This window comes from Cervus canadensis, chromosome 2, assembly GCF_019320065.1.
Source record: "Cervus canadensis isolate Bull #8, Minnesota chromosome 2, ASM1932006v1, whole genome shotgun sequence".
Lineage (NCBI taxonomy): Eukaryota > Metazoa > Chordata > Mammalia > Artiodactyla > Cervidae > Cervus > Cervus canadensis.
The window spans coordinates 21,109,806-21,135,792 of record NC_057387.1 but is presented as its reverse complement, the minus strand read 5'-3'; the positions used below and the strand labels follow the sequence as shown (position 1 = coordinate 21,135,792).

General features: G+C 39.1%; 1 protein-coding gene across 3 annotated transcripts in view; it reads left to right on the top strand.

Moving 5' to 3' along the window:
* Nucleotides 1-15,989: 15,989 nt before the first annotated feature.
* CHD1L (chromodomain helicase DNA binding protein 1 like) overlaps nt 15,990-25,987 on the top strand; it is a 71,243-nt gene continuing 61,245 nt past the window's right edge. For 2 of the 3 annotated variants that reach the window (XM_043458992.1, XM_043458983.1), the window contains exon 1: nt 15,990-16,137. In XM_043458992.1, coding sequence (XP_043314927.1) covers nt 16,005-16,137 — 133 coding nt within the window. In that variant the 5' untranslated portion in view covers nt 15,990-16,004. Of the gene's footprint in view, nt 16,138-16,241; nt 16,480-25,987 lie in introns of those variants that run through there. The other variant, XM_043458999.1, reaches the window with a different exon arrangement.

The following is a 25,987-nucleotide window of genomic DNA, read 5'->3' as shown; positions in this document are numbered from 1 at the left end:
AAGGTTGTTTTGGCTATTTGGTGTCTTTTGTGGATACAAGTGTTTATAGCAGCTTTACTTGTAGTTGCTGAAACTTGGAAGCAACTTGGATGTCTTTCAGTAGGCAAATGGATAAATTGTAGTGCATCTGGACATCAGAATATTATTTAATGTTAAGAGGAAATTAACTACCAAGCCATAAAAAAGACATGGAGGAAACTGAAATGCATCTTACTAAGTGAAACTAAAATGAAAAAGATTACTGTGATGGTTAACTTTATGTGTCAACTTGACTGGGTTAAATAAGGTATACCCAGATAGCTGGTAAAACATTATTTCTGAGTGTAAGGGTGTTTCTAGATGGGATTAGCATTTGAATTGGCAGACTGAGTAAAGAATATCACCCCTTACCCATGTGGGTGGGCATTATCCAATTCACTGAGATCCTGAATAAAACAAAAAGGTGAAGGAAGGGCAAATTTGCTCTCTCCTTGAGCTGGAATATCCATCTTTTCTTGCCCTCACACACAGGTGCTTCTTGTTCTTCGGCTCTTGGACTGTACTATGATTTAAATCACTGGGGCTTCCCTGGTTCTCAGGCTTTCAAGTTTAGAACTACACCACTGGCTTTCCTATGCTCCAACTTGCATATGGCAGACATTGGGATTTCTCAAATTCTATAGTCAGTGAACCAATCCCTCATTATAAGTCTCTTACTCTCTCTTTCTCTATATATATATGTATACACATATATGTGCACACATACATACATATATATGTACATTACATACATACTATTAGTTCTGTTTCTATGGAGAACCCTGACTAAAAAAGCTACATACTATATGATTCTGACTATATAACATTCTGGGAAATGTAAAACTATGAAGATACTTAAATGATCTGTGGTTGTCAGGGGTTTGAGGGGAAAAGGGATGAATGGGTGAAGCACAGAGATTTAAGGCAGTGAAAATACTCCGTGTGATACTATAATTATCCATGTCATCATATAGTTCTTCAAATGTATAGAATATACAACACCAAGAGTGAGCCCTAATGTAAACTATGGACTTTGGATGATAATGATGTGTCAATGCAGATTCTTTGATTGTAACAAATGTACCACTCTGGGGATGCTGATGATGAAGTAGGCTATGCTTGTGTGGGAGCTGGGAGTATAAGGGAAATCTCTTTACCTCTTATCAGTTTAGCTATGAAGCTAAAGCTGCTCTAAAAAAGTAAAGTCTGGAAAAATGGAATCTTAAATTTTTTTTTCATTAGTTCTGTTTAAAAAGAAGACATGTTGTACTAAGCTACAGTTATGTTGTGGTGGTATAAGAATAGCCAAATAGTTGAATAGGACACCATAGAGAATCCAGAAACTGGTTCATGCACATAAAGACATTTGATTTATGATGAAGTTATCACTGCAAAGCAATTGGAAAAGTAGCTATCAATAAATGGTGCTGTGTGGAAAATACCCACAAAACTTGATTCTTATTTCATATTCTATAAAATATTGATTCCAATTTATAGACATAAATGTATTAGAAATCCTAGATGGTGTAACAAAATAAGAAAAATAAATGAGAGATATTTAAACTGGAAGGAGGAAATGTCCCTACTTGCAGAGAATACATTTGTCCATGTAGAAGATTCCAAGGAATCTACACAAAAAGCTACTAGAACTTACAAGTGATTATCAAGGTCACAGTATTAAAAAGGTCAACATATAAATATATAGAAATGCAAGTTGATTTTTTGTTTATAAATGATTGGAATCCCAAAGTCAAAAACAGCACCAATAGCTCTTCATAAATGAAACAGGTATAATTATAATAGGATATACAGGATCTTTATTTTGAAAATCAAAAAACATTGATGAAATAAATCAGAAGAACTTAATGAATGGTGAGACATTGAGGCATACCATTTTCAATGATTGAAACATTCAGTATAGTTAAGATGTCAATTCTCCCTAAGTTGATATAATGATTTAATGCAATCCCAATTAAAATCCCAGCAGATTTTTTGCAAATCTTTACAAAAGATAATTCTAAAATGCATATGGAAATGTGAAGAAACTAAAGTAGTCAAAACAATTTTGAAAAGCAAGAACACAGTTGGAAGACTCACATTAAGATATATCATGAATCTAAATAGAGAAGACAGTGGTATTGGTAAGAGGATAGACACATAGATTAGTGGAGCAGAATAGATTCCAGAATTTGACCTTTTGTAGTGGGAATTTCTAATAATATACTTTCACAGCCTTGAGAAATATCATAGAAATAACACCTGGAAAAACAGCATATATCAAGAAACTGTATTGATGATTATTTTTCATGTTTTTCTTAGAATAATAGCCTTGTTACAGACCCCAAGGCCAGACCCAGAAGGGAGTATGATGGGGATCATGAAAGCATGGAGCTTGGAACACCGAGTTGGCGTTAGGTATGAACACTGCCTACGCACTTGCTGATTGTTCCTGAGACTATCCCAGAAGGAAACAGCCTGGGATAAAAACAAGGAGATCTGGACTATGTCAATGTAGTGTCTTGGGAAAGATAGATCAAAGAAAGTTTTGTAGTCTGCAATTAGGAATAAAAGCTGGATTCACAGTGGACTCTGCACCTCAGTCCAATAGAGGCTGCAGGCCCCCCGACCCATTGCACCAGATTTCGTGTTGTTTTCATTCTCATTGCTCACTCCTGGACCTTTACGGCCACAACCTTTGTAAATTCAGTTTATTGATTTTTAGTGAAGGTACAGGGGCAATTCAATGGAGAAAAGACAGTCTTTTGCACAAATGATCCTGGAAAAATGAGGCATCCATATGCCAAAAAAAAAAAAAAAAAGTGAACCTTGACCTATGTCTCATAAGTTATATAGAAAATGAATTCAGAATGGATAGTAGACAAGGTATAAGATATAAAACTCTTAGAAGAAAATATCAAAGAAAATCTTCATGACCTTGGATAGGGCAAACATTTCTGGGATACAAAACCAAAAGCATGATCCATAGAAGAACAAATTGATAAATTAGACTTTGTTAAAACTTTTTCTCTTCAAAAGACATTAAGAGAATGAAAAGCCATGGATTGGGAGAAAATTTACTGATCATCCACTTGACAAAGAACTTTTACATGGAATACATAAACAACTTTTAAAACTTGAAAAAAATACAATTAAAAAAAAGAGGGCAAAAGATTTGAACAGATACTTCACCAGAGGGCTTTCCTGATAGCTCAGTTGGTAAAGAATCTGCCTGCAATGCAGGAGACTCTGTTTTGATTCCTAGGTCGGGAAGATCCACTGGAGAAGGGATAGGCAACCCACTCCAGTATTCTTGGGCTTCCCTGTGGCTCAGCTGGTAAAGAATCTGCCCGGAATGCAGGAGACCTGGGTTCAACCCTGGGTTGGGAAGATCCCCTACAAAAGGGAAAGGCTACCCACTCCAGTATTCTGGCCCAGAGAATTCCATAGACTGTATAGCCCGTGGGGTCGCAAAGAGTCGGACATGACTGAGTGACTTTAACTCATCCACTTTCACCAGAGGAGATACATGGATGACAAAAAACACATGATGAACCCATTAGTCATTACATAAATGAAAATTGAAACCAAATGGGAAACTCTTGCACACCTATTATAATGGCTAAATTTTTTTAAAAATGACAATACCCAGTGCTGGTGAGGATCTATAACAACTTGAACTCTCCTACCTAGCTTGTGAGAATGCAAAATAGAATAATGATTCTGGAAAATAGGTTGATAGTTTTTAAAAAATTAAACAAATACCTGCGATGTTACCCAGAATTCCTACTTCTATTAATAAGTATTTATTCTAGAGAAATGAAAACACATATCCACACAAAAACTTGTACACAGGTTCATAGCACCACTATTCATAACTACCAAAAACTGAAGACAACTCAAAATGTCCATCAACAGACAAAAAGATAAACTGTGGAATTGTCATACAATGGAGTGCTACTCATCAGTAAAAAGAAATTTGCTATTAATACACAAACACCATGGATAAATCTGAAATGCATTATGCTAAGTGAAAGAAGCCAGTCTCAAAAAGTTACTTAATGTATATTTCCATTTATATGATATTTTGGAAAAGATAAAAGTATAGTAATAACAAACAGATCAATAGTTTCTAGGGATTAGGGTTGGGTTAAGAAACGGATTAAGGAGTGTTAGACTTGTTCTTATTCTGCTTGTGGTGGTGGTAGTTATAAGAATCTATGTATTATTAAAACTCAAAAAACAATAAACGAAACAAAAATCTTTATCCATTCATCTGTTGGTGGACATAAGTGGTAATTTTAAAAATCTAGAAGAACCAACTGAATGACTATTTGTACTAAAACGAGTTCAATAAAGGGGCAAAATATAAGATAAACATATACAAACATATAGAAACAAAAAGAGTGAATTAGCTACATGTAAACTTTAAAACAATTAATAGATAAATAAGTTGAAATATACTAGAGGTTGGACTCATCTTGGGTCAAACTGAAAGTCTACATAACCTACAGTTTAATGAGTGGTAGTGCAATAAAATATGATAGTTGCTATTTATCCATATATTGTGGCCCACGTGCGCCCATATCTTTTATTCATTATCTATAGTTCTGTTAGTCATAGCTGACGTATTCTCACTCTGAAAACAAACTTAGTTTACCTTTTAAACCATATAATAAAGGTCACACTAACATGCCATAATATTTTTATAAGTGGAATTTTAAAAAATTCATTTTTAATTGAAGGATAATTGCTTTTCAATATTGTGTTGGTTTTTGCCATACATCAACATGAATCAGCCTTGGGTATACACATGTCCCCTGTCTCTCAAACCTCCCTCACACCTCACACCCTATCCCACCCTCTAGGTTGTCACAGAGCCCTGGTTTGAGTTCCCTGGGTCATACCACAAATTCCCACTGGCTATCTGTTTTACATATGGGGGTGTATATGTTTCCATGCTCCTCTCAATTTGCCCCAACTTCATTTTCCTCTAACATGTCCACAGGTCTGTTTTCCACATCTGTGTCTCCATTCAAGAAGTGAAGTTGCTGAGTCATGTGCGACTCTTTGCGATCCAATGGACTGTAGCCTACCCGGCTCCTCTGTCCTGCCCTGCAAATAGGTTCATCAGTACCATCTCCTAGGTTCCTTATATATGCATTAATATATGATACTTGTTTTCCTCTTTCTGGCTTACTTCACTCTGTATAACAGGCTCTAGGTTCATCCACCTCATTAGGACTGACTCAAATGTGTTCTTTTTATGGCTGAGTAATATTCCATTGTAGATTTGTACCACAGCACAGCTTCTTTATCCATTCATCTGTTGATGGACATTAGTGGTAATTTTAAAAATTGCCGGAGCCTGCCGGCAAACGAACTGGTTGAGAACGCAATTACCAGAGTACCTAGGAAAAATAAGACTCAGAAAGATGGGGTTGAGAGGGACGGAATCTGCTTGCATCTGACTCCGCCAACTTTATTGAAGAATACCAAGCCTATATATATACTAACAGGAGTTACTAAGAATAGATCGAGGGTTTGCATACGTGCAGAGCTATAGATGTTTTAAATTCCCACACTCAAGATCAGTAAAGCATTAATTACCCTAGCGCCCAACATGATTAAGATCAATAGAACATTAGATAGAAAACAGGCTTCATCAATAGAACATTATCTAGATGGAAAACAGGTTTCGAGCATGATGAGTTTATCAGCACCAGGAAAACAGGCAAAAGGTCACCGGGGTGTTTTTTCCCTGAAGGAGACAAATGCCAGTCTATACTTTAACAAGAAGGGGTGGCAGGACAAAGAGAGACCCTTTGTTCTCTCTTAGGGCCGTAACGGGCCTGTACGTTCAAGCCGGCTCCCTGCAAAAAATCTAGAAGAACCAACTGAATAACAATTTGTTCTAAAAAGAGTTCAATAAAGGGGCAAAATATAAGATCAACATTTACAAATTGGTATTTTTCCTATGCATCAATTAGGAAAAGTAAGAGAATAAAAGATTCCATTAACACTAGCAAGAAAAACTAAACACCTCCTAAGAATAAACCAAAAAGTAATATGCAAGATCTATGTGAAGTAAACAGTAAACCTGACACGCCAGTCAGGATAAAATATGTCAGTCATAAAATATGACTTCAATATGACTTGTTCCCAGATAGGGAGTCTTAGTATTATAAAAATTATTGTTTGTCTGTCAGCATTAATTGGTAATGTCAAGGCAACCCAGTCAAAATTTCAGTGGAATTTTTCATGGACCTTGATGAGTTGATTCTCAAATTTATATTGAATATTGGAAAAGAAAATATTTGAAAAAATTAAGAGAAAGACAAAAACTGAAAAGAAATATTTAAAAGCAAACTAACATTATAGTGATTGAAGCAGTGTTGTATTAGTTATATAAAAAGATAGCCTCGTGCATAAAAAGGAATTTAGTTTCAATAAAAATGCTATTTCTAATCATTGTAAGAAAAAATAAATTATCAATAAATAATGTGTATTATCTATTTGGGGGAAAAGTTAGGTCCTGATTTTGCACTGTATCAAATTCCAGAGATAGACATAGAACACAAAACTAGAGAAAAATAGGAGAAAATATAGGAAAATATTTGTATAACCTGGGAGAAAAGAAAAGCATTCATAAATAAGACACAAAAATCTAAGAATAGTGAAGTAAAAGTCTTACATGTGCAAATTCAAAACTTCAGTATATAAATAGTACTAAATAAGGAATTCAGGAACTTCCTGGTGGCCCAGTGGCCAAGACTCTGCATTCCCAATACAGGGGGCCCCAGTTTGATCCCTGGTTGGGGAACTAGATTTCAGCTGTCATAACTAAGAGTTCACATGCAGTTTTGAGGGGTGGGAGAACTCCCTTGCATCAAGGTTACAACAGTGTCTCAGAATACAGATATGTGTCCAACAGGTGTGCTTATTTTTCAAACCTAAGACCCAGCTTTGTGGGGTGAGGGCATGAGATGGCTCTGGGTTCTTGTCAACCACAGCAGAAGGTGGTTCTTAGGACTACAGCTTCAGGTACCAAGTCCACCTTGTCTAAAGTTACTCAATGTAGGCTGAGTCATGAGAAACATTCAACATCATGATTTTATTATTGAGATTTCTTGATCCTTCTGTGGAAATGTCACAAAAGTTAAGTTCCAGGGTTGGAAAACTTGAAAGACTGGGGGGATTAGCTATGCATAAACATTGTACTGCTGGGTGAAGAACAGGAAGAGTGAAATCACATGTGACTAATTTGATGGCAAGGCATGACAGTCAAAAGACATTTATAAATAACTAAAAAGGAAAATAAACACAGTCCTGTCAACAAAAGATCTGTGGGCAAATTTTAGTGCATGGCTCAAGTTCACAACCTTTATATTTTGTTCTCAAAGATTTCCTTAATAATATTTCAGTGTTATTATGACCTTACCCTTGATGGTAAAGGCTACCAACAATTTTCTGAAGTGGACTGGGCAAGAGTCTTGTAAAGAAGACTTACTTTGTTGATACGCTAAAATGTGAAGTGTTTTTAATTTATTTCTCCCCCTGGAATTCTGGATTTTATTTTTTTAATTTTATTTATTTACTTTTCTAACTTTTAATTTTGCATTGGGGTATAGCCAATTAACAATGTTGTGATAGTTTCGGGTGGACAGGGAAGGGACTCATACTTATACACATATCCATTCTCCTCCAAATTCCCCTCCCATCCAGGCTGCCACAGAACAGTGAGCAGAGTTCTGTGTGCTATACAGTAGGTCCTTGTTGGCTATCCATTTTAAATATAGCAGTGTATACATGTCCATCACAAACTCTCTAACTGTCCCTTCCCCCCATCCTCCTCCCAGCAACCTTAAGTTCATTCTGTAAGTCTCTGAGTCTCTTTCTGTTTTGTAAGTTCATTGTTATCATTTCTTTTTAGATTCCACATAAAAGGGATGTCATAGGATGTTTCTCCTTCTCCGTCTAACTTACCTCACTGAGTATGACACTCTACGTCCATCCATGTTGCTGCAAATAACATTACTTCATTCTTTTTAATGGCTGAGTGATATTCTGGATTTTTTTGTTTACTATGTGTTATATGATGGTAAAGCTCAGATGGTAAAGAATCTGCCTACAGTGCAGGAGACCTGGGTTCAATCCCTGGGTTGGGAAGATCCCCTGGAGAAGGAATTGGCAACCCATTCCGGGATTCTTGCCTGGAGAATTTCACGGACATAGGAGCCTGGTGGGCACAGTCTGTGGAATTGCAAAGAGCCGGGCATGACTAAGCCACTAACACACACACCTTTGATCCCAAAGTTGTATAATTACATTGAAAAGCAAAATACGGTATTTCCTTTCAAGGGAGAAAGGAAACCCAGTTTCTTTCATCCTAGTGCAGTGATTTTTATTTATTTCTTAGTTACTCACTGACCTAATCCTAACCTGGACCCAAAGGTCTAAATCCATGTGCTCAGGAAGAAATCTATCCAGATATTCACCCAGGATCACAACTTTCACTCAAGCTGCACATCGGACTCATTAGATGCTGCCAGCTGGTGTACTACTGTGATCCAACAGAGCAGGGACATATCAGACAGCAGACACAACTTTTTCACAACCTGTATTTGATCAAACATGTTTTAGTAGGGTTGGCATAGGCCAAAATCCATAACTGGCATGGTTTGAATATCATTAATCTTTATTGGTTTGCTGTTACCAGAGGTTGTGCCTCCATGGTTTAAACAAACAAACAAAGCATTAATAAGAACACCATGTTTACAGAACCTGAACTTATGTAACTCGGATGGAACAGAAACTGGGATTACACTTTATTCTGGAAGTCAACACTGACTCACTGGGAAACATTGCACAAGTTGCCCAAACTCCGTGAGCTTTAGTTTGCCCATTGTGAAAGATCCTCTGTACACCTCAAAGTTGCAGCAATCCCATGGACTGTAGCCCACCAGGCTCAGGCCAGGGATTCTCGGGCACGAACACTTGAGTGGGTTGCCATGCTCTTTTCCAGGGGATAGCAACCCTAGGCCCTGGCTTTTAGAACAGGCACCTCATTCAAACATTCTTTTGTGCTAGACACTCTTCTAGGTACAGTTGAATTTTTAACATATCCAAAAGTGATATCATTATCTTCTCTTCCTCAAACTAGCTTCTATCTCATCTATTTTCTGTCTCGGGGGTGGCACTGACATCCATCCAGTTGCCTGAGACAGAAAGGCCTGGGAGTCAGTCTCAATGTTTCTCTTTCCCTCTGTCCTCTATCCAGTCAATGATAGTCCTCTCAAGTGTACCCTCACCAATTAAAAAAATCTTACTCCCTTGCTAACCCCACCTCAATGTCTTAGCCCTTGTGGTCTCTCTGCCTTGAACATGGCCCTTCCTGACTTCACAGAGCTGGCTTCTCATCATTCAGATCTTAGCCCAAATGTCATCTTGTTAGTGACATGTTCTTCAACCCTTCCTATACAGAGCTGCTCCTCAGCCCTGCTCTTAATTTCATTACCTGTTTTCTTAACCATCTTGTTAGCACTAATACTACCTGATAACTCATTTGTAGCCCCCATTTTGTATGTCTCCATCACAGAATCTAAGCTCTCTAAGTGCAGGTACATTTTCTCCCTTTGCTGTCCTCATTGTTCAGTCGCTCAGTCATGTCCAACTCCTTGCGACCCCATGGACTGCAGCATGCCAGTATTCCCTGTCCTTCACTATTTCCCAGAGTTTGCTCAAACTCATGTCCATTGAGTCAATGATGCCATCCAACCATCTGGTCCTCTCGTCCCCTTCTCCTGCCATCAGTCTTTCCCAGCATCACGGTCGTTTCCAGTGAGTTGGCTCTTCCCATCAGGGGGCCAAAGTCTCGGAGCTTCAGCTTCAGCATAAGTCATTCCAATGAATATTCAGGTTTGATTTGGTTTCGGATCAACTAGTTTGATCTCCTTGCAGTCCAAGGAACTCTCCAGAGTCTTCTCCAAGACCACAGTTCAAAAGCATCAATTCTTCAGCCCTCAGCCATCTTTACAGTCCAACTCATACATCTGTACATGACTACTGGAAAAATCATAGGTTTGACTATATGGATCTTTGTTGGAAAAGTAATGTCTCTGCTTTTTAATATGCTGTCTAGGTTTGTCATACCTTTTCTTCCAAGGAGCAAGCATTTTTCAATTTCATGGCTGCAGTCACCATCTGCAGTGATTTTGGAGCCCAAGAAAACTAAGATGCCATGGGTTTAGTTTTTTGAATGGTTGAGTTTTAAGCCAGCTTTTTCACGCTCCTCTTTCACCTTCATCAAGAAGCTCTTTATTTCCTCTTTGCCTTCTGCCATAAAGGTGGTATTATCTGCATATCTGAGGTTATTGACATTTCTCCCAGCAATCTCAATTCCAGCTTGAGCTTCATCCAGCCCGGCATTTCGCATGATGTACTCTGCATATAAGTTAAATAAACAGCATGACAATAAGCAACTTGGCGTACTCCTTTCCCAATTTTGAACTGTCCTTTGTTCCATGTCCAGTTCTAACTGTTGCTTCTTGACCTGCATACTGGTTTCTCAGGAGGCAGGTCAGGTGTTCTGGTATATTCCCATCTCTTGAAGAATTTTCCATTGTTTCTTGTGTTCCACATGATCAAAGGCTTTAACATAGTCAATGAAGCAGAAGTAGATGTTTTCCTGGAATTCTCTTACTTTTTCTATAATCCAAAGGATGTTGGTAATTTGATCTCTGGTTCTTCTCCCTCTTCTAAATGTAGCTTGTACATCTGGAATTTCTCAGTTCATATACTGCTGAAGCATAACTTGAAGGATTTTGAACATTATCTTGCTAGCATGTGAAATGAGTGCAGTTTTGTCATAGTGTGAACATTGTTTGGCATTGACCTTGTTTGGGATTTGAATGAAAACTGAACTTTTCCAGTCCTGTGGCCATTACTGAGTTTTCCAAGTTTGCTGGCATATTGAGTGCAGCACTTTCACAGCATCATCTTTAAGGATTTGAAATAGCTTATCTGGAATTACATCACCTCCACTAGTTTTGTTTGTAGTGATGCCTCCTAAGGCCCACTTGACTTGCAAATCCAGGATGTCTGGCTCTTGGTGAGTGATCACACCATTGTGGTTATTGGGTCATTAAGATATTTTTTGTATAATTCTTCTGTGTATTCTTGCCACTTCTTAATATCTTCTGCTTGTATTATGTCCATACCGTTTCTGTGCTTTATTGTGCCCATCTTTGCACAAAATGTTCCCTTGGCATCTCTGGTTTTCTTGAAGAGATCTTTCCCATTCTATTGTTTTCCTCTATTTCTTTGCATTGTTCACTTAGGAAGGCTTTTTATCTCTCCTTGCTATTCTTTAGAATCTGCATTCAGTTGGGTATATCTTTCCTTTTCTCCTTTGCCTTTTGCATCTCTTCTTTACCCAGCTATTTTTAAGGCCTCCTCAGACAACCATTTTGCCTTTTTGCATTTCTTTTTCTTGAGGATGGTCTTGATCCCAGCCTCCTGTACAATGTCCTCTTTCAGTTATTGCTCCCTGTTTTCTGTTCCCCTTTACAGCAAAACTCTTTGGAAGAGTGTAATGCTATGGTTAATAACTTAATGTTACTGCACTATTCGGTCACCATTTTGATGAAGCATTCACCAGATGGTGACCTGATATATTGTGTTCATTGCTTGCACCCAAACAACTTATATACTTAAACATTACTTATACTTAAACAACTGTGTACTTAAACACAATAAAGAATGAGAACATCATGAAAACATCTGCCAAGAAAGGGGGAAAGGTATCAAGTAGATAAAGATCAGAAACAGTAAGGATTTGGGGAATACTGTTTTCCTTCTTTGATCTGGCTAGTCAAAGGGGGGGACCAGATTATTTTCCACTACCCTCATGCACAAACTCTTTGAACTCCTTTGAGAACAAAGAACATTGTAAGGAATAAAATCGCAGACCCCCATACTCATGGCAAGGTCCCCTCCACGCATGGATGTATGTAGTGGATGGTGCTCCCTCTGGGGAGCACTGACCAGCTGCTCCCTCTGGTGCACTGACCAGCTGCTGAGAGCCAGATGAAGGTGCTTTCCCCGGGACTGGTGAGATTCATTTAATAAATGCTATTATAAATTCACGTCTTTCCTTTAACTTTGATGCTTGATTTGTACTAGGCGAAGTACCTGACAAATTGGTGTTAGCTACCAACCTGTGGACTACATCTTGAATTCTTTAAAAGAACCACTGAAGCAAAACAAACCAAAGAGGCTTGAGACATTTTGTCTCCACTTTTTCTCCTATTTCCTTTTTAAAAGTCCACTTCAATGTACAGAAATCATTCTTGTCAAGGTCATCAATGTCCACTATATCTCCCAGTCCAATGCTTATTTTTCTCTCCTATTTTTACTCCAGCTTTTAGCTGCATTTGACACAATCACTTCTTCTTGAAACTCCTCTTCATTTGGCTCAGGGACACCACATTCTTAGTTCCTATACCATGTCCCAGACTGTTCTTACTCTCTTCTGCTGGTTCTGCCTCATCTTTTGACTTCTAAATATTAGTTGTCCAAGGCTTAGTCTCTTTTACAGCTTCAGTCGTCTCTTAGGGGGACGTATCTAGTATCAAGGCATAAGGTCTATCCTAAAATGAGGACTTCCATATTTATATTATATATTCAGTTCCAATCTCTCCTTTGAATTCCAGACTAATCTGATTATCTAGTCCAAACCTACACCTGAATATCTAATAACCATTTCATGCTACTATGTCCAAAAATGAATTCATGTTCCTCAAATCTCATTATCAGTCTTCTCTCCTCCATAAATGGAAAATCCATTCTATCATTTTCTTTGACCAAATCCCTGAAATCACCCTTTATTCCTCTTCTTCTCTCAGATACTCAACATATTTTATAGGCTCTGCCTTTTCAACATACCTAGGATGTCACCACTCCTCATTATTCCACTGCCTTCACCACCCTGACCCAACAACTATCATCTCTTGCCCAGACTCCTGCAATAGTTTCCTAACTAGTCTCTCTGCAGCCACGCTGCCCTCTTCTATAGACTTTTCATACAGCATTCAGAGTAGAACTTAATAGGTGTCATCTCACTAGATGACTTAGAGTCTCGCAGCTACCTTTATACAGTTACCTAGCTGTATTTTAGATGCCAGATTCAATATACCAACAGAACACTTAGCTTATAGCTAGTATCCTATCTCTGGTATTATAAGAAAATGAATGTACTTTAAGTTAAAAATAACAAACACCCTTTTGTTTGAGCTGCAGGTGGTTGTTACTGCAGCTTTAGTGGATAAGTCTATCCACAGAATCTGGAGGGCAAAAAATAAGTCAAACACAGAAACCAGGATGCAAAAACCACTCAGGAGTAACCACATAGGACAGAAGTTCCTCCAGGGAAGCTGGAGGATACAAGTCTGTGTTAAGGTTTTGAGAAAATACCCAATTAGGAAATCAATGTAGACCCATCAGGTGGCTCTTGTTAGATATAGTTCAGGCCTAGGCAGAAAAGGAGAGATGATCTCAACGGAGGTAGGATACCTTTATTCAGGCAAGGAGGGGTGACAGTCAGCCTAAGGACCAGGCTGAGCATGAGAGGGATCAGGGAGGCTTCATATTTAAAGGGAGGTTTGTGGAAGCGATAAGGGAAACATTAGTCAGGTGGGACATTTTGAGTAATCTTTGGTTGAGATGACATTTGTAATTGAACAGGGGGTGGGAGGTTTTGGGCAGGGGGTGATAAGTCCCCTGGGCAGGGGGTGATAAGTCCCAGGCAGATGTAGGAGGTGGGAGGTTTCTGGGCAGGGGATGATAAGTCCCAGGTAGATGCAACAGGCCTGGAGCATCAGGGTGGGACTTAAAGTTCGGTTTTGTTTTCTCCGAAGTTAGATGAATCAGCAAGGGCCTTTGAGACCCTTGTTTTCTTTTCTAGGCCCAAAGACTCCTTCAACTCTGTTTCTCTTTCAACTTAACATTTATCACTACCTGATTTTATTTGCTTATCACTTATCTCCTTTTAAAACATAACCCTAATTTAAAATATAAACAATATAATTTACTTAAATGTTCTACAGATGAAATTAGTGGCCTCTGTCTCCAGGGCCAAAAGAGTTCTTGGCACAAAGATGTTCAATCAGACATCTTTGAGACAGAATGACTCAAGACTCAACATTAACTTTGCAATGCTTTGAGTATTTTTATGAATAAATCAACTAGAAGGCATGTCTTTTGTAGCAATTTTCACCCTTTATTTAAAGGGGGTGAAGATGTGGGGAGTGCAACTTTAATCTGTGTTTACTGAAGGTGGAAGCGCCAAGATTAACCTAAACGGGAATTTAGTATTTTTATATTACCCAGAGAATAGTATATGGGTCCTGCTCTGCTGCTGCTGCTAAGTCGCTTCAGTCATGTCTGACTCTGTGTGACCCCATAGACAGCAGCCCACCAAGGCTCCCCCATCCCTGGGATTCTCCAGGCAAGAACACTGGAGTGGGTTGCCATTGCCTTCTCCTATGGGTCCTGCTCAGCTTTGTTCAATTACCATTCCAAGTCAGTTTCCTCAGCTGTCATGTAGGGACAATTATGGTACCTATTCATAGGTGTGAGGCTGCGCCATGACAGGCAGCCTAGATCAGAAGTAGGCCTGGTTTTCCAGGGTAACATGATTATCAGGCCACCTGGAGCCAGCCAATCAATATGCGCCCAGTAAGGAAAAGGGAACCTATCAGGGGAAAGCCAAAAAGCCCTGGAAGGTTTGAGCCAATAAGATTACTTTGCAAACATGTAACCAATCCACTTAAGCCAGCTACCAACTGCTTATGCACACCTTATAAATTGGGTAACAGCTCGGGCTCAGCGCTTTCTGACCCTGCACCACTGCGTTGGTTGTGGCAGTGAGCCCTGACTCGAGTCAGCAATAAACTTCCCTTTTTTTGTGAGTTGCATTGTCTTGGAAGCCTTCTCTCTTCCCGCTCGGGGATTCGGACATCAGGGATAACAATAGGGTTATTGGGTGTGTTACATAAGAAAATCACAGAAAGCCCTTAGGGGAGTAACTCTAACTGCATCAATAAATGCAGCAACTTGTTTGTACACTACTAATTATACATTATTACACCTTAAATTCAATCAAAGCTGATGCTGAGTCATGGTGACTCTCAATCTAACACATAGCTTCAGTTTGCTCCCTGTAATTCACTTGTGAGGAGAAGGCAATGGCACCCCACTCCAGTACTCTTGCCTGGAAAATCCCATGGACAGAGGAGCCTGGTAAGCTGCAGTCCATGGGGTGGCTAAGAGTTAGACACGACTGAGCGACTTCACTTTCACTTTTCACTTTCATGCATTGGAGAAGGAAATGGCAACCCACTCCAGTATTCTTGCCTGGAGAATCCCAGGGACGGGGGAGCCTGGTGGGCTGTCGTCTATGGGGTCACACAGAGTCGGACAGACTGAAGTGACTTAGCAGCAGCAGCAATTCACTTGAGAAATCCATTGTGGCCATGACATTCTTCATAAACTTACTACCACTCAGAGGTTCCAGCCCACAGACTACAGGGAGTAAGTACGGATTTCAGGGCCCAAACCAATTTATTAATACTGTAAACTGAACTTTACAATATTGCCGAAAATCGCTGGGGAGAAGAGCCAAAACCCCAGAGTCCAGCAAAGCACATTCAATGTTAATTAAATAACAAGTGAATGACGAGCGTTTCAGGTGGTCAGTCGCCTAGAACGGACGAAAGCTCAGCCAGAGGCACAAGTGTGAGCGGGCCCACGTGCACCCGGCTGCAAGCATTCAACAGAGAGGTAGGGGACCTTCGAGCACCCTCGGCACCCAGAACTCAGAGCAGGAGCGCCCTCTGGCGGCGGCGGCGTCCGGGGATTCGGGCCGAGAGAGTCGGGAAGGAAGCTCGAGGGGCGGGGCGGCGGCGCGGGGCGGCGCTTCGCCCGGCTGAATGGAGCGTGCGGGCGCCGCGACCCCCGAGGGCGACATGCCCGGCTTTCTTCTGGCTCTTCAGAGCGAGAGCCGAGCCGAGGCGCCGCGGGCGCGGGTGCAGGAGCAGGACTTGCGGCAGTGGGGCCTCACAGGTCAGTGGCTTCAGGCGAACTTCGGCCCACGCCGGCCGACTCTTTGGGACTCTGCTCGCCCGGGCCCCTGTATCCGGTGCCAGGAACGGTCTGGCGGCGCCGCGGGTGGACCTTCCGTCGGTTTCAAACCTACGGCAGCAGAGCCTTCCCTTCCCGCCCTTGCGGCGAGGCTGGGCGGAGAGGAACCCCGCCTGGTGCCGGGTGGCCATTGCCCCGCCTGCGCAGCGCGCGCGGCTGGCGGACGCGGAAGAAATGGGATTCCCAGAGCGGAAGCCCGCGGCTCCCGCTACCCGGCGCGCCGGCCCTGGGGATGGGGAACTTATTGAGGCCCCTGTGCCAAAGGTAAGACGTTCCTCTCTCTCAAGAGGCGGAGACCGTCCTGGCGCCCCAAGGGTTTGGGTTTCAAGTTTGTGTTCCGGTGGGTTTGGAGGCCTAGCTTGGGGCGTTTAATTGGTTGCTTCTGCAAAACGATCAGAACTCGTCTCCGAGCTTCAGTTCTCTTCTTCGTTTACCCGGCTCGCATAGTTCTTTGATAGTTCTCCACGGGTTAATTCTCCTCCAACGTTATAACTTGAAATATGCAGCTAAGCAAAGTTCATCAGCGCTTTTCTGCGTGTAACTATTTTATTTGTACTAGCCCTTCCCTAGAATCTTAGAAGAGCAAAGCTTGCATCCCCTTGAGGTCTTCAGGCAGGGAGGCGGAGCGCGTTTCTGGATGGAGCCCTCAGGATGGTGTTGTCGTTTGTTGTTGTTTAGTCGCTAAGTCGTACCTTATTCTTTTGAGACCCCCTGGACTGTAGCCCGCCAGGCTCCTCTGTCCGTGGGACTTCCCAGGCAAGAATACTGGAGTGGGTTGCCATTTTCTCTAGGGGACCTTCCCAACCCAGATATCGAACTCATGTCTCTTGCGTCTCCTGCTTTGGCAGCCGGTTACTTTACTACTGAGCCACCCGGGAAGCTCGTAAGAAGTGTTTATCCATCTTAAATGTGAATTTTTGGTCTGATGCTTATGTGTTCGGTGTAAAGTTTATCATTTTATAAAGCCAAAGTTTATACGTGATTATGTGTCTATTTCCTTGTATGTGTTTTTGGGTATGATACGATGTTTTAGAGAAGGCTAGATCAAATGTGCACATTGATACTGGACTGTTGATAATACACCTGGAGAAATATACACATGGACCAGTGCTGTTATAGTAAAGTTGAGAAGATAGGTACGAGATAGCAGGTTTGCCTGGATAATTAGAGTGAGTGAATGAAGAGTTAAATAGACAAATACGTAAGTTTGGTGGTGGACGTGGATAAGTGCGTAGTGTGGAGAAAGGAAAAAGCAGAAAATAAGTATACTCAGAGGAATAACCATTTAATATTCTAACTTGAAATTCCTATTTCTATTTGAATAAATTAATGTTCTGAGAAACTATTCTTTGTGAGTTGGTTAAAAATGCCTACTGAATTTTTATTTTTTTAATTTTTGTATTTTTAAAAATTGTGTGTTTTTTTCCTTCTGATTTTTTCCTTTTTTAACAGAAGTAGTACATATTTTCTGTAAAACATTTAGGGTAATATTCTATGCATAAAGAAAAACAGTAATATACATAATTCTATGACATACTATTATGTTTCCTGCCAGTCCTTGGCCTTTGCATGCATGCATATGTTTGTATATACAATTTCTTTTTCTCTTTCTTTTCTAGGATGGGGCCAGGACTGAGGGAGAAGTGCAAAAATGGGGTTTCATTTTTCTGAAACCATAAATTTTTTCCTTATTGTCATTTAGTCTTCTTCAATATATTTAGTGTGTACATGTGTTCTAAGTCGCTTCAGTCATATCCAACTCTTTGCGACTCTGTGGATTGTAGCCCGCCAGGCTCCTCTGTCTATGGGATTCTCCAGGCAAGAACACTGGCGTGGGTTACATATTTAGTAGGTACAGGCTGATTTTTTTCATTTTTTATTTTTATTTTGGAGATTAACCTCTTGTCATTTATTTCGTTTGCAAATATTTTCTTCCATTTTGAGGGTTGTTGTTTCATCTCATTTATGGTTTTCTTTGCTGTACAAAAGCTTTTAAGTTTAACTAGGTCCCGTTTGTTTATTTTTGTTCTTATTTTCATTACTGTAGAAGGTAGGTCAAAAAAGATCTTGCCGTGATTTATGTCAGAGTGTTCTTCCTATGTTTTCCTCTAAAAGTTTTATAGTATTTGATCTTCAATCCATTTTAAGTTTATTTTTGTGTATGGTGTTAGGGAGTGTTCTAATTCATTCTTTTACATGTAGCTGTCCAGTTTCCCAGCATTACTTATTGAAGAGACTGTCTTTTCTCCATTCTACTTACATGCTTCCTTTGTCATAGATTAGGTGACCTTAGGAATGTGGCTTTATCTCTGGGCTTTCTATCCTGTTGCATTGATCTATATTTCTGTTCTTATGTCAGTACCATACTGTCTTGATTACTCTTGCTTTGTAGTATAGTCTGAAGCCAGAGATCTGATGCCTCCAGCTCCATTTTGTTTTCTCAAGATTGCTTTGGCTATGTGGGGTCTTTTGTGTTTCCGTACAAACTGTAAACATTTTTTCTTTTAATTCTATGGAAAATGCCATTGGTAATTTGATAGGGATTGCATTGAATCTGTAGGTTGCTTTGGGTAGTATTGATTCTTCTAAGAACATATCTTTCTTTCACCTGTTTGTGTCATCTTCGATTTCTATCATCAGTTTCATAATAGTTTTCTGAGTACAGGTCTTTTACCTCCTTAGGTCAGTTTATTCCTAGATATTTTATTTCTTTTGTTGCAGTGGTAAATGGGATTTTTTTTTTTCTCTTTCCTATATTTTGTTGTTAGTGTGTAGAAGTAACAGAAATTTCTGTGCATTAATTTTGTATACTGCAGCTTTACCAGATTCATTGATTGGCTCTAGTGTTTTCTGCTGGCATCTTTAGGATTTTCTGTGTATAGTTTCATGTCATCTGTGAACAGTGACACTTTTGCTTCTTCATCTCCAGTTTGGATTCCTTTTATTTCTTTTTCTTGTCAGACTGCAATGGCTAGGACTTCCAAAACTATGTTGAATAATAGTGGTGAGAGTGGATATCCTTGTCTTATTCCTGATCTTAGAGGAAATGCTTTTAGTTTTTCACCATTGAGAATGATGTTTGTGGTGGGTTTTTCACATATGACCTTTATTATGTTGAGGTAGATTCCCTCTATGCCTACTTTCTGGAGGATTTTTATCATAAATAGGTTCTGAATTTTGTCAAAAGCTTTTTCTGCATCTATTGAGGTGACCATATGGTTTTTATTCTTTAATTTGTTAACATGGTATATCATGTTGATTTTCATTTGTTGAAGAATCCCTGCATCACTGGGATAAAGCCCACTTGATCATGATGTATGATCCTTTTAATATGTTGTTGTATTTTGTTTGTTCGGATTTTGTTGAGGATTTTTGTGTCTGTGTTCATCAGTGATATGGTCTGTAATTTTGTTTTTTGTGATATCTTTGTCTGGTTTGGTATTAGGGTGATGGTGGCCTTGTAAATTGAGCTTGGGAGTGTTCCTTCCTCTGCAATTTTTTGGAAGAGTTTGAGAAGGATGAGTGTTAGCTCGTCTCTAAATGTTTGTTAGAATTCGCCTGTGAAGCCATTCTGGTCCTGGACTTTTGTTTGTTGGAAGACTTTTAATTATAGTTTCAATTTCATTACTGGTGATTGGTCTGTTTGTATCTTCTATTGGTTTAGTCTTGGTTCAGTCTTGGAAGATGGTACCTTTCTAAGAATTTGTCCATTTCTTCCATGTTGTCCATTTTATTGGCAAATAGTTGCTTTAAGTAGTCTCTTTTGATCCTTGGTATTTCTGTGGTGTCAGTTGTAATTTCTCCATTTTCATTTCTAATTTTTTTGATGAATCTTGTCCCTTTTTTTCTTGATGAGTCTGGCTAAAGGTTTATCAATAGCCAGCTGTAGTTTCATTGATTTTTGCTGTTGTTTTATTTCTACTGGGTTGGCCAAAAAGTTAATTTAAGTTTTCCCATAACATCTTATGGACAGACTCAAAGGAATTCTTTGGCCAACTCAGTATTTCATTTATTTCTGCTCTGATTTTTATGATTGCTTTATGTATAAGGTTAGGTTGTTTGAGTTTTTCCTTGTTTCTTGAGGTAGGATTGAATTGCTATAAACTTCCTTCTTAGAACTTCTTTTGCTTCATACTTAGATTTTGGGTCATTCTATTTTCATTTGTTTCTATGTATTTTTAAATTTGCTCTTTGATTTCTTCAGTGATGTCTTGGTTATTTTGTATCATATTGTTTAGCTTCCTTGTGTTTTTTGTTTGTTTGTTTGTTTGTTTTTTAACATTTTCCCCCCCTGTCATTGACTTCTGGTCTCAATGTTGTGGTCAGAAAAGATACTTGATATGATCTCAGTTTTTAAAAATTTACTGAGGCTTAACTTATGACCCATGATGTTATCTATCCTTGAGAATGTTCCATGTGCACTTGAGAAGAAAGTGTAATATGCTGCTTCTGGGTAGAATGTCCTATAAATAGCAATTAAACCTGCCTGGTCTATATTGGCATTTAAAGCTGTGTTTCCTTATTTTCTGTCTAGGTGATGTTTCCATTTGTGTAAGTTGGGTGTTAAAGTCCCCCACTATTATTGTGTTCCTGTCAGTTTTCCTTTTTATGGCTGTTAGCATTTTCATTATGTATTGAGGTGCATAAATATTTATGTGTTATATCTTCTTGGATTTATCCCTTGATCATTATGTAGTGACCTTCCTTGACTCTTGTAAGTCTTTAAGTCTGTTTTATCTGATATAAGTATTGCTATTCCAGCTTTCTTTTGATTTCCATTTGCATGGCATGTCTTTTTCCATCCCCTCACTTTCAGCCTGTATGTGTTTTTAGGTCTGAAGTAAGTCTCTAGTGTGCTGTGTGCTGAGTTGATCAGTCGTGTCCAACTCTTTGCGATCACGTGGACTGTAGCCTGCCAGGCTCCTCTGTCCATGGAATTCTTCAGGCAAGAATACTGGAATGGGTTGCCATTTCCTTCTCCAGGGGATCTTCCCAACCCAGGGATCAAACCCAGGTCTCCAGCATTGCAGGCAGATTCTTTACCATCTGAGCCACCATGGATGAACCATACATTCAGGTCTTGTTTTTGTATCCATTCAGCCAGTCTGTTTCTTTTGGTTGGAGCATTTAATCCATTTACATTTAAGGTAATTATCAATATACATGTTCCTATTGCCATTTTCTTTGTTATTCTGGGTGTGTTTTTGTAGGTCTTTTTGTTTTCTTGTGTTTCCTGCCTAGAGAAGTTCCTTTAGCATTTGCTGTAAAGCTGATTTAGTAGTGCTGAATTCTGTTAGCTTTTGCTTGTCTGTAAAAATTTATCCTTTGAATCTGAATGAGATCCTTGCTAGGTAGAGTAAAGTAGGTTTTTCCCTTTCATTGTTTTAAATATATCCTGCCAGTCTCTTCTGGCCTGCCAAATTTCCTCTGAAAAATCAACTGATAACTTTGTGGAGATTCCCTTGTATGTTATTTTTTTGCATTTCCTTTGCATTAGTATTTTTTCTTTGAATTTAGTATTTGTTTGTTTGACTAATATATGTCTTGCCATGTTTCTCCTTGGGTTTATCCTGTATGGGACTGTGCTTCTTGAACTTGGGTGGCTATTTCTTTTCCCATGTTAGGGGATTTTTTGGCTATAATCTCTTCAAATATTTTCTCAGACCCTTTCTCTTTCTCTTATTTCTTCTGGAATCGCTGTCATTTGAACGTTGGTGAGTTTAATGTCTCTGAGACTCTCCTCATTTCTTTCTGTTCTTTTTCTTTATTCTGCTCCTTTGCAGTTATTTCCACTATTCTACCTTTTAGCTCACTTATTCATTCTCCTGTCTCAGTTGTCCTGCTATTGATTCTATTTTTGGGGGGGGCTCCAAAATCACTGCAGATGGTGATTGCAGCCATGAAATTAAAAGATGCTTACTCCTTGGAAGGAAAGTTATGACCAACCTAGATAGCATATTAAAAAGCAGAGACATTACTTTGCCAACAAAGGTCTGTCTAGACAAGGCTATGGTTTTTCCAGTGGTCATGTATGGATGTGAGAGTTGGACTGTGAAGAAAGCTGAGCGCCAAGGAATTGATGCTTTTGAACTGTGGTGTTGGAGAAGACTCTTGAGAGTCCCTTGGACTGCAAGGAGATCCAATCAGTCCATCCTAAAGGAGATCAGTCCTGGGTGTTCATTGGAAGGACTGATGCTGAAGCTGAAACTCCAATACTTTGGCCACCTCATGCGAAGAGTTGACTCATTGGAAAAGACCCTGATGCTGGGAGGGATTAGGGGCAGGAGGAGAAGGGGATGACAGGATGAGATGGCTGGATGGCATCACCAACTCAATGGACATGAGTTTGAGTAAACTCCGGGAGTTGGTGATGCACAGGGAAGCCTGGTGTGCTGCGATTCATGGGGTCGCAAAGAGTCAGACACGACTGAGCGACTGAACTGAACTGAAGTGTATTTTTTAAATTTCATTTTTATTTATTTTAATTGGAAGATAATTACAATATTGTGATGGTGTCTGCCATACATCAACGTGAGTTGGCCATAGGTACATTACACACATGTCCCCCCAGTCCTGACCCCCCTCCTACCCCCATACCCACTCCACCACTGGCTTTGGGTGCCCTGCTTCATGCATCAGACTCGCACTGGTCATCTCTTCTACATATGGTAATCTATACATTTCAGTGCCATTCTCTCAAATCATCCTTCACTCTCCTTTTCCCACCAAGTCCAAAAGTCTGTTCTTTACGTCTGTGTCTCCTTTGCTGCCCTGTATGTAGGATTGTCAGTACCATCTTTCTAAATTCCATATATATATATATATATATATATATATATATGCATTAGTATACAGTATTTGTCTTTCTCTTTCTGGCTTATTTCACTCTATAATAGGCTCTAAGTTCATCCATCTCATTAGAACTGACTCAAATGCATTCTTTTTATAGCTGAGTAATATTCCATTGTGTATGTGTACCACAACTTTCTCATCCATTCATCTGCCAATAGGTACCTAGATTGCTTCCATGTCCTAGCTATTGTAAATAGTGCTGCAGTGAACATTGGGGTACATATGTCTCTTTCAATTCTGATTTCCTCAGGGTATACTCCCAGCAGTGGGATTGCCAGGTCATATAGCTGTTTTATTCCGAGTTTTTTAAGGAATCTCCACACGGTTCTGTATAGTGGCTATACTAGTTTTCATTCCCACCAACAGTGTAAGAGGGTTCCCTTTTCATCACACCCTCTCCAGCATTTATTGTTTGTAGACTTTTTGATGATGGCCATTCTGACCAGCTTGAGACAATACCTCGCTGTGGTTTTGATTTTCATTTCTCTAATAATGAGTGATGTTAAACATCTTTTCATGTTTATTAGCCATCTATATGACGACTTTGGAAAAATGTCTGTTTAGGTCTTTTGTCCACCTTTTGACTGGGTTGTTTGCTTTTCAGGTATTGAGCTGCATGAGCTGCTTGTATATTTTGGAGATTGTCACTTGTTTAGTTTGCTATTATTTTCTCCCATTCTGAGGGCTGTCTTTTCACCTTGCTTATAGTTTCCTTCATTGTGCAAAAGCTTTTAAGTTTAATTAGGTCCCATTTGTTTATTTTTGTTTTTATTTCCATTACTCTGGGAGGTGGATCATAGAGGATCTTGCTGTGATTTATGATGGAGAGTGTTCTGCCTGTGTTTTCCTTGAAGAGTTTTATAGTTTCTGGTCTTGCATTTAGGTCTTTAATCCATTTTGCATTTTATTTTTGTGTATAGTGTTAAAAAGTGTTCTAGTTTCATTCTTTTACATGTAGTTGTCCAGTTTTCCCAGGACCATTTGTTGAAGAGGCTATCTTTTCTCCATTATGTATTTTTGCCTCCTTTGTCAAAGGTAAGCTCTTCATAGGCAAGTGGATTTAGCTCTGGACTTTCTAGTTTGTTCCATTGATCTATTTTCTGTCTTTGTGCTAGTACCATACTGTTTTGATAGCTGTAGTTTTGTTGTATAGTCTTAAGTCGGGAAGGTTGATTCCTCCAGTTCCATTCTTTCTCAAGATTGCTTTGGTTGTTCAGGGTCTTTTGTGTTTCCATACAAATTGTGAAGTTATTTGTTCCAGTTCTGTGAAAAATACCATTGGTAGTTTTGATAGGGATTGCATTGAATCTGTACATTGCTTTGAGTAGTATACTCATTTTCATTATATTGATTCTTCTAATGCAAAACATGGTATATTTCTCTGTATCATCTTTGATTTCTTTCATCACTGTTTTAGTTTTCTGTATATGAGTCTTTTGTCTCTTTAGGTAAATTTATTCTTAAGTATTTTATTCATTTCAGTGCAATGGTGAGTGGGATTGTTTTCTTAATTTCTCTTTATGATTTTTCAATGTTAGAGTATAGGAATGCAAGGGATTTCTGTGTATTAACTTTATATCCTGTGACTTTACTATATTCATTGGTTAGTTTTAGTAATTTTCCAGTGGCATCTTTAGGGTTTTCTATGTAGAGGATCATGTCATCTGCAGTGAGAGTCAGTTCTTTTCCAATGTGTGTTCCTTTTATTTTCCTTCTCTGATAGCTGTGGCTAGGACTTCCAAAACTGTGTTGAATAGTAGTAGTGAGAGTGGGCACCTTTGTCTTGTTCCTGCTTTTAGAAGAAATGCTTTCAATGTTTTTACCATTGAGGATAATGTTTGCTGTGTGTTTATCATATCTGGCTTTTATTATGTTGAGGTATGTTCCTTCCATGCCTACTTTCTGGAGAATTTTTATCATAAATGGGTGTTGAATTTTGTCAAAGGCTTTCTCTGCATTTACTGAAATAAGCATATGGTTTTTATCTTTAAATTTGTTAAGGTGGTGTATCACATTGATTAATTTGCAAATATTGAAGAATCCTTGCACTGGAATAAAGCCCACTTGATCATGCTATATGATCTTTTTAATATGTTGTTGGATTCTGTTTGCTAGAATTTTTTTGAGGATTTTTGCTTTTATGTTCATCAGTGATATTGGCCTGTAGTTTTCTTTTTTTGTGGCATCTTTGTCTGGTTTTGGTATCAGGGTGATGGTGGCCTCATAGAATGAGTTTGGGAGTTTTCCTTCCTCTGCAATTTTCTGGAAGAGTTTGAGTAGAATAGGTGTTAGCTCTTCTCTAAATTTTTGGTAGAATTCAGCTGTGAAGCCATCTGGTCCTGGGCTTTTGTTTGTTGGAAGATTTTTTGATTATAGTTTTGATTTTCATGCTTGTGATTGGTCTGTTCATATTTTCCATTTCTTCCTGGTTCAGTTTTGGAAGGTTATACTTTTCTAAGAATTTGTCCATTTCTTCCAAGTTGTCCATTTTATTGGCATATAGTTACTGATAGTAGTCTCTTATGATCTTTTGTATTTCTGTGTTGTCTGTCTTAATTTCTCCACTTTCCTTTCTAATTTCATTGATTTGAGTCTTTTTCTTGACAAGTCTGGTTAACAGTTTGTGTATTTTGTTTATCTTCTCAAAGAACCAGCTTTTAGTTTTATTGATCTTTGCTTTGGTCTCCTTCATTTCCTTTTCATTATTTCTATTCTGAGTTTTATGGTTTATTTCCTTCTACTAACTTTGGGTTTTTTGTTGTTGTTCTTCTTCTTTTTCTGTCTGAAAGCTTTTGATTTCTCCTTTGAATCTGATTGAGATCCTTGCTGGGTAGAGTAATCCTGGTTGTATGTTTTTCCCTTTCATCACTTTAAGTATATCCTGCCATTCCCTTCTGGCCTGCAGAGTTTTTGTTGAAAG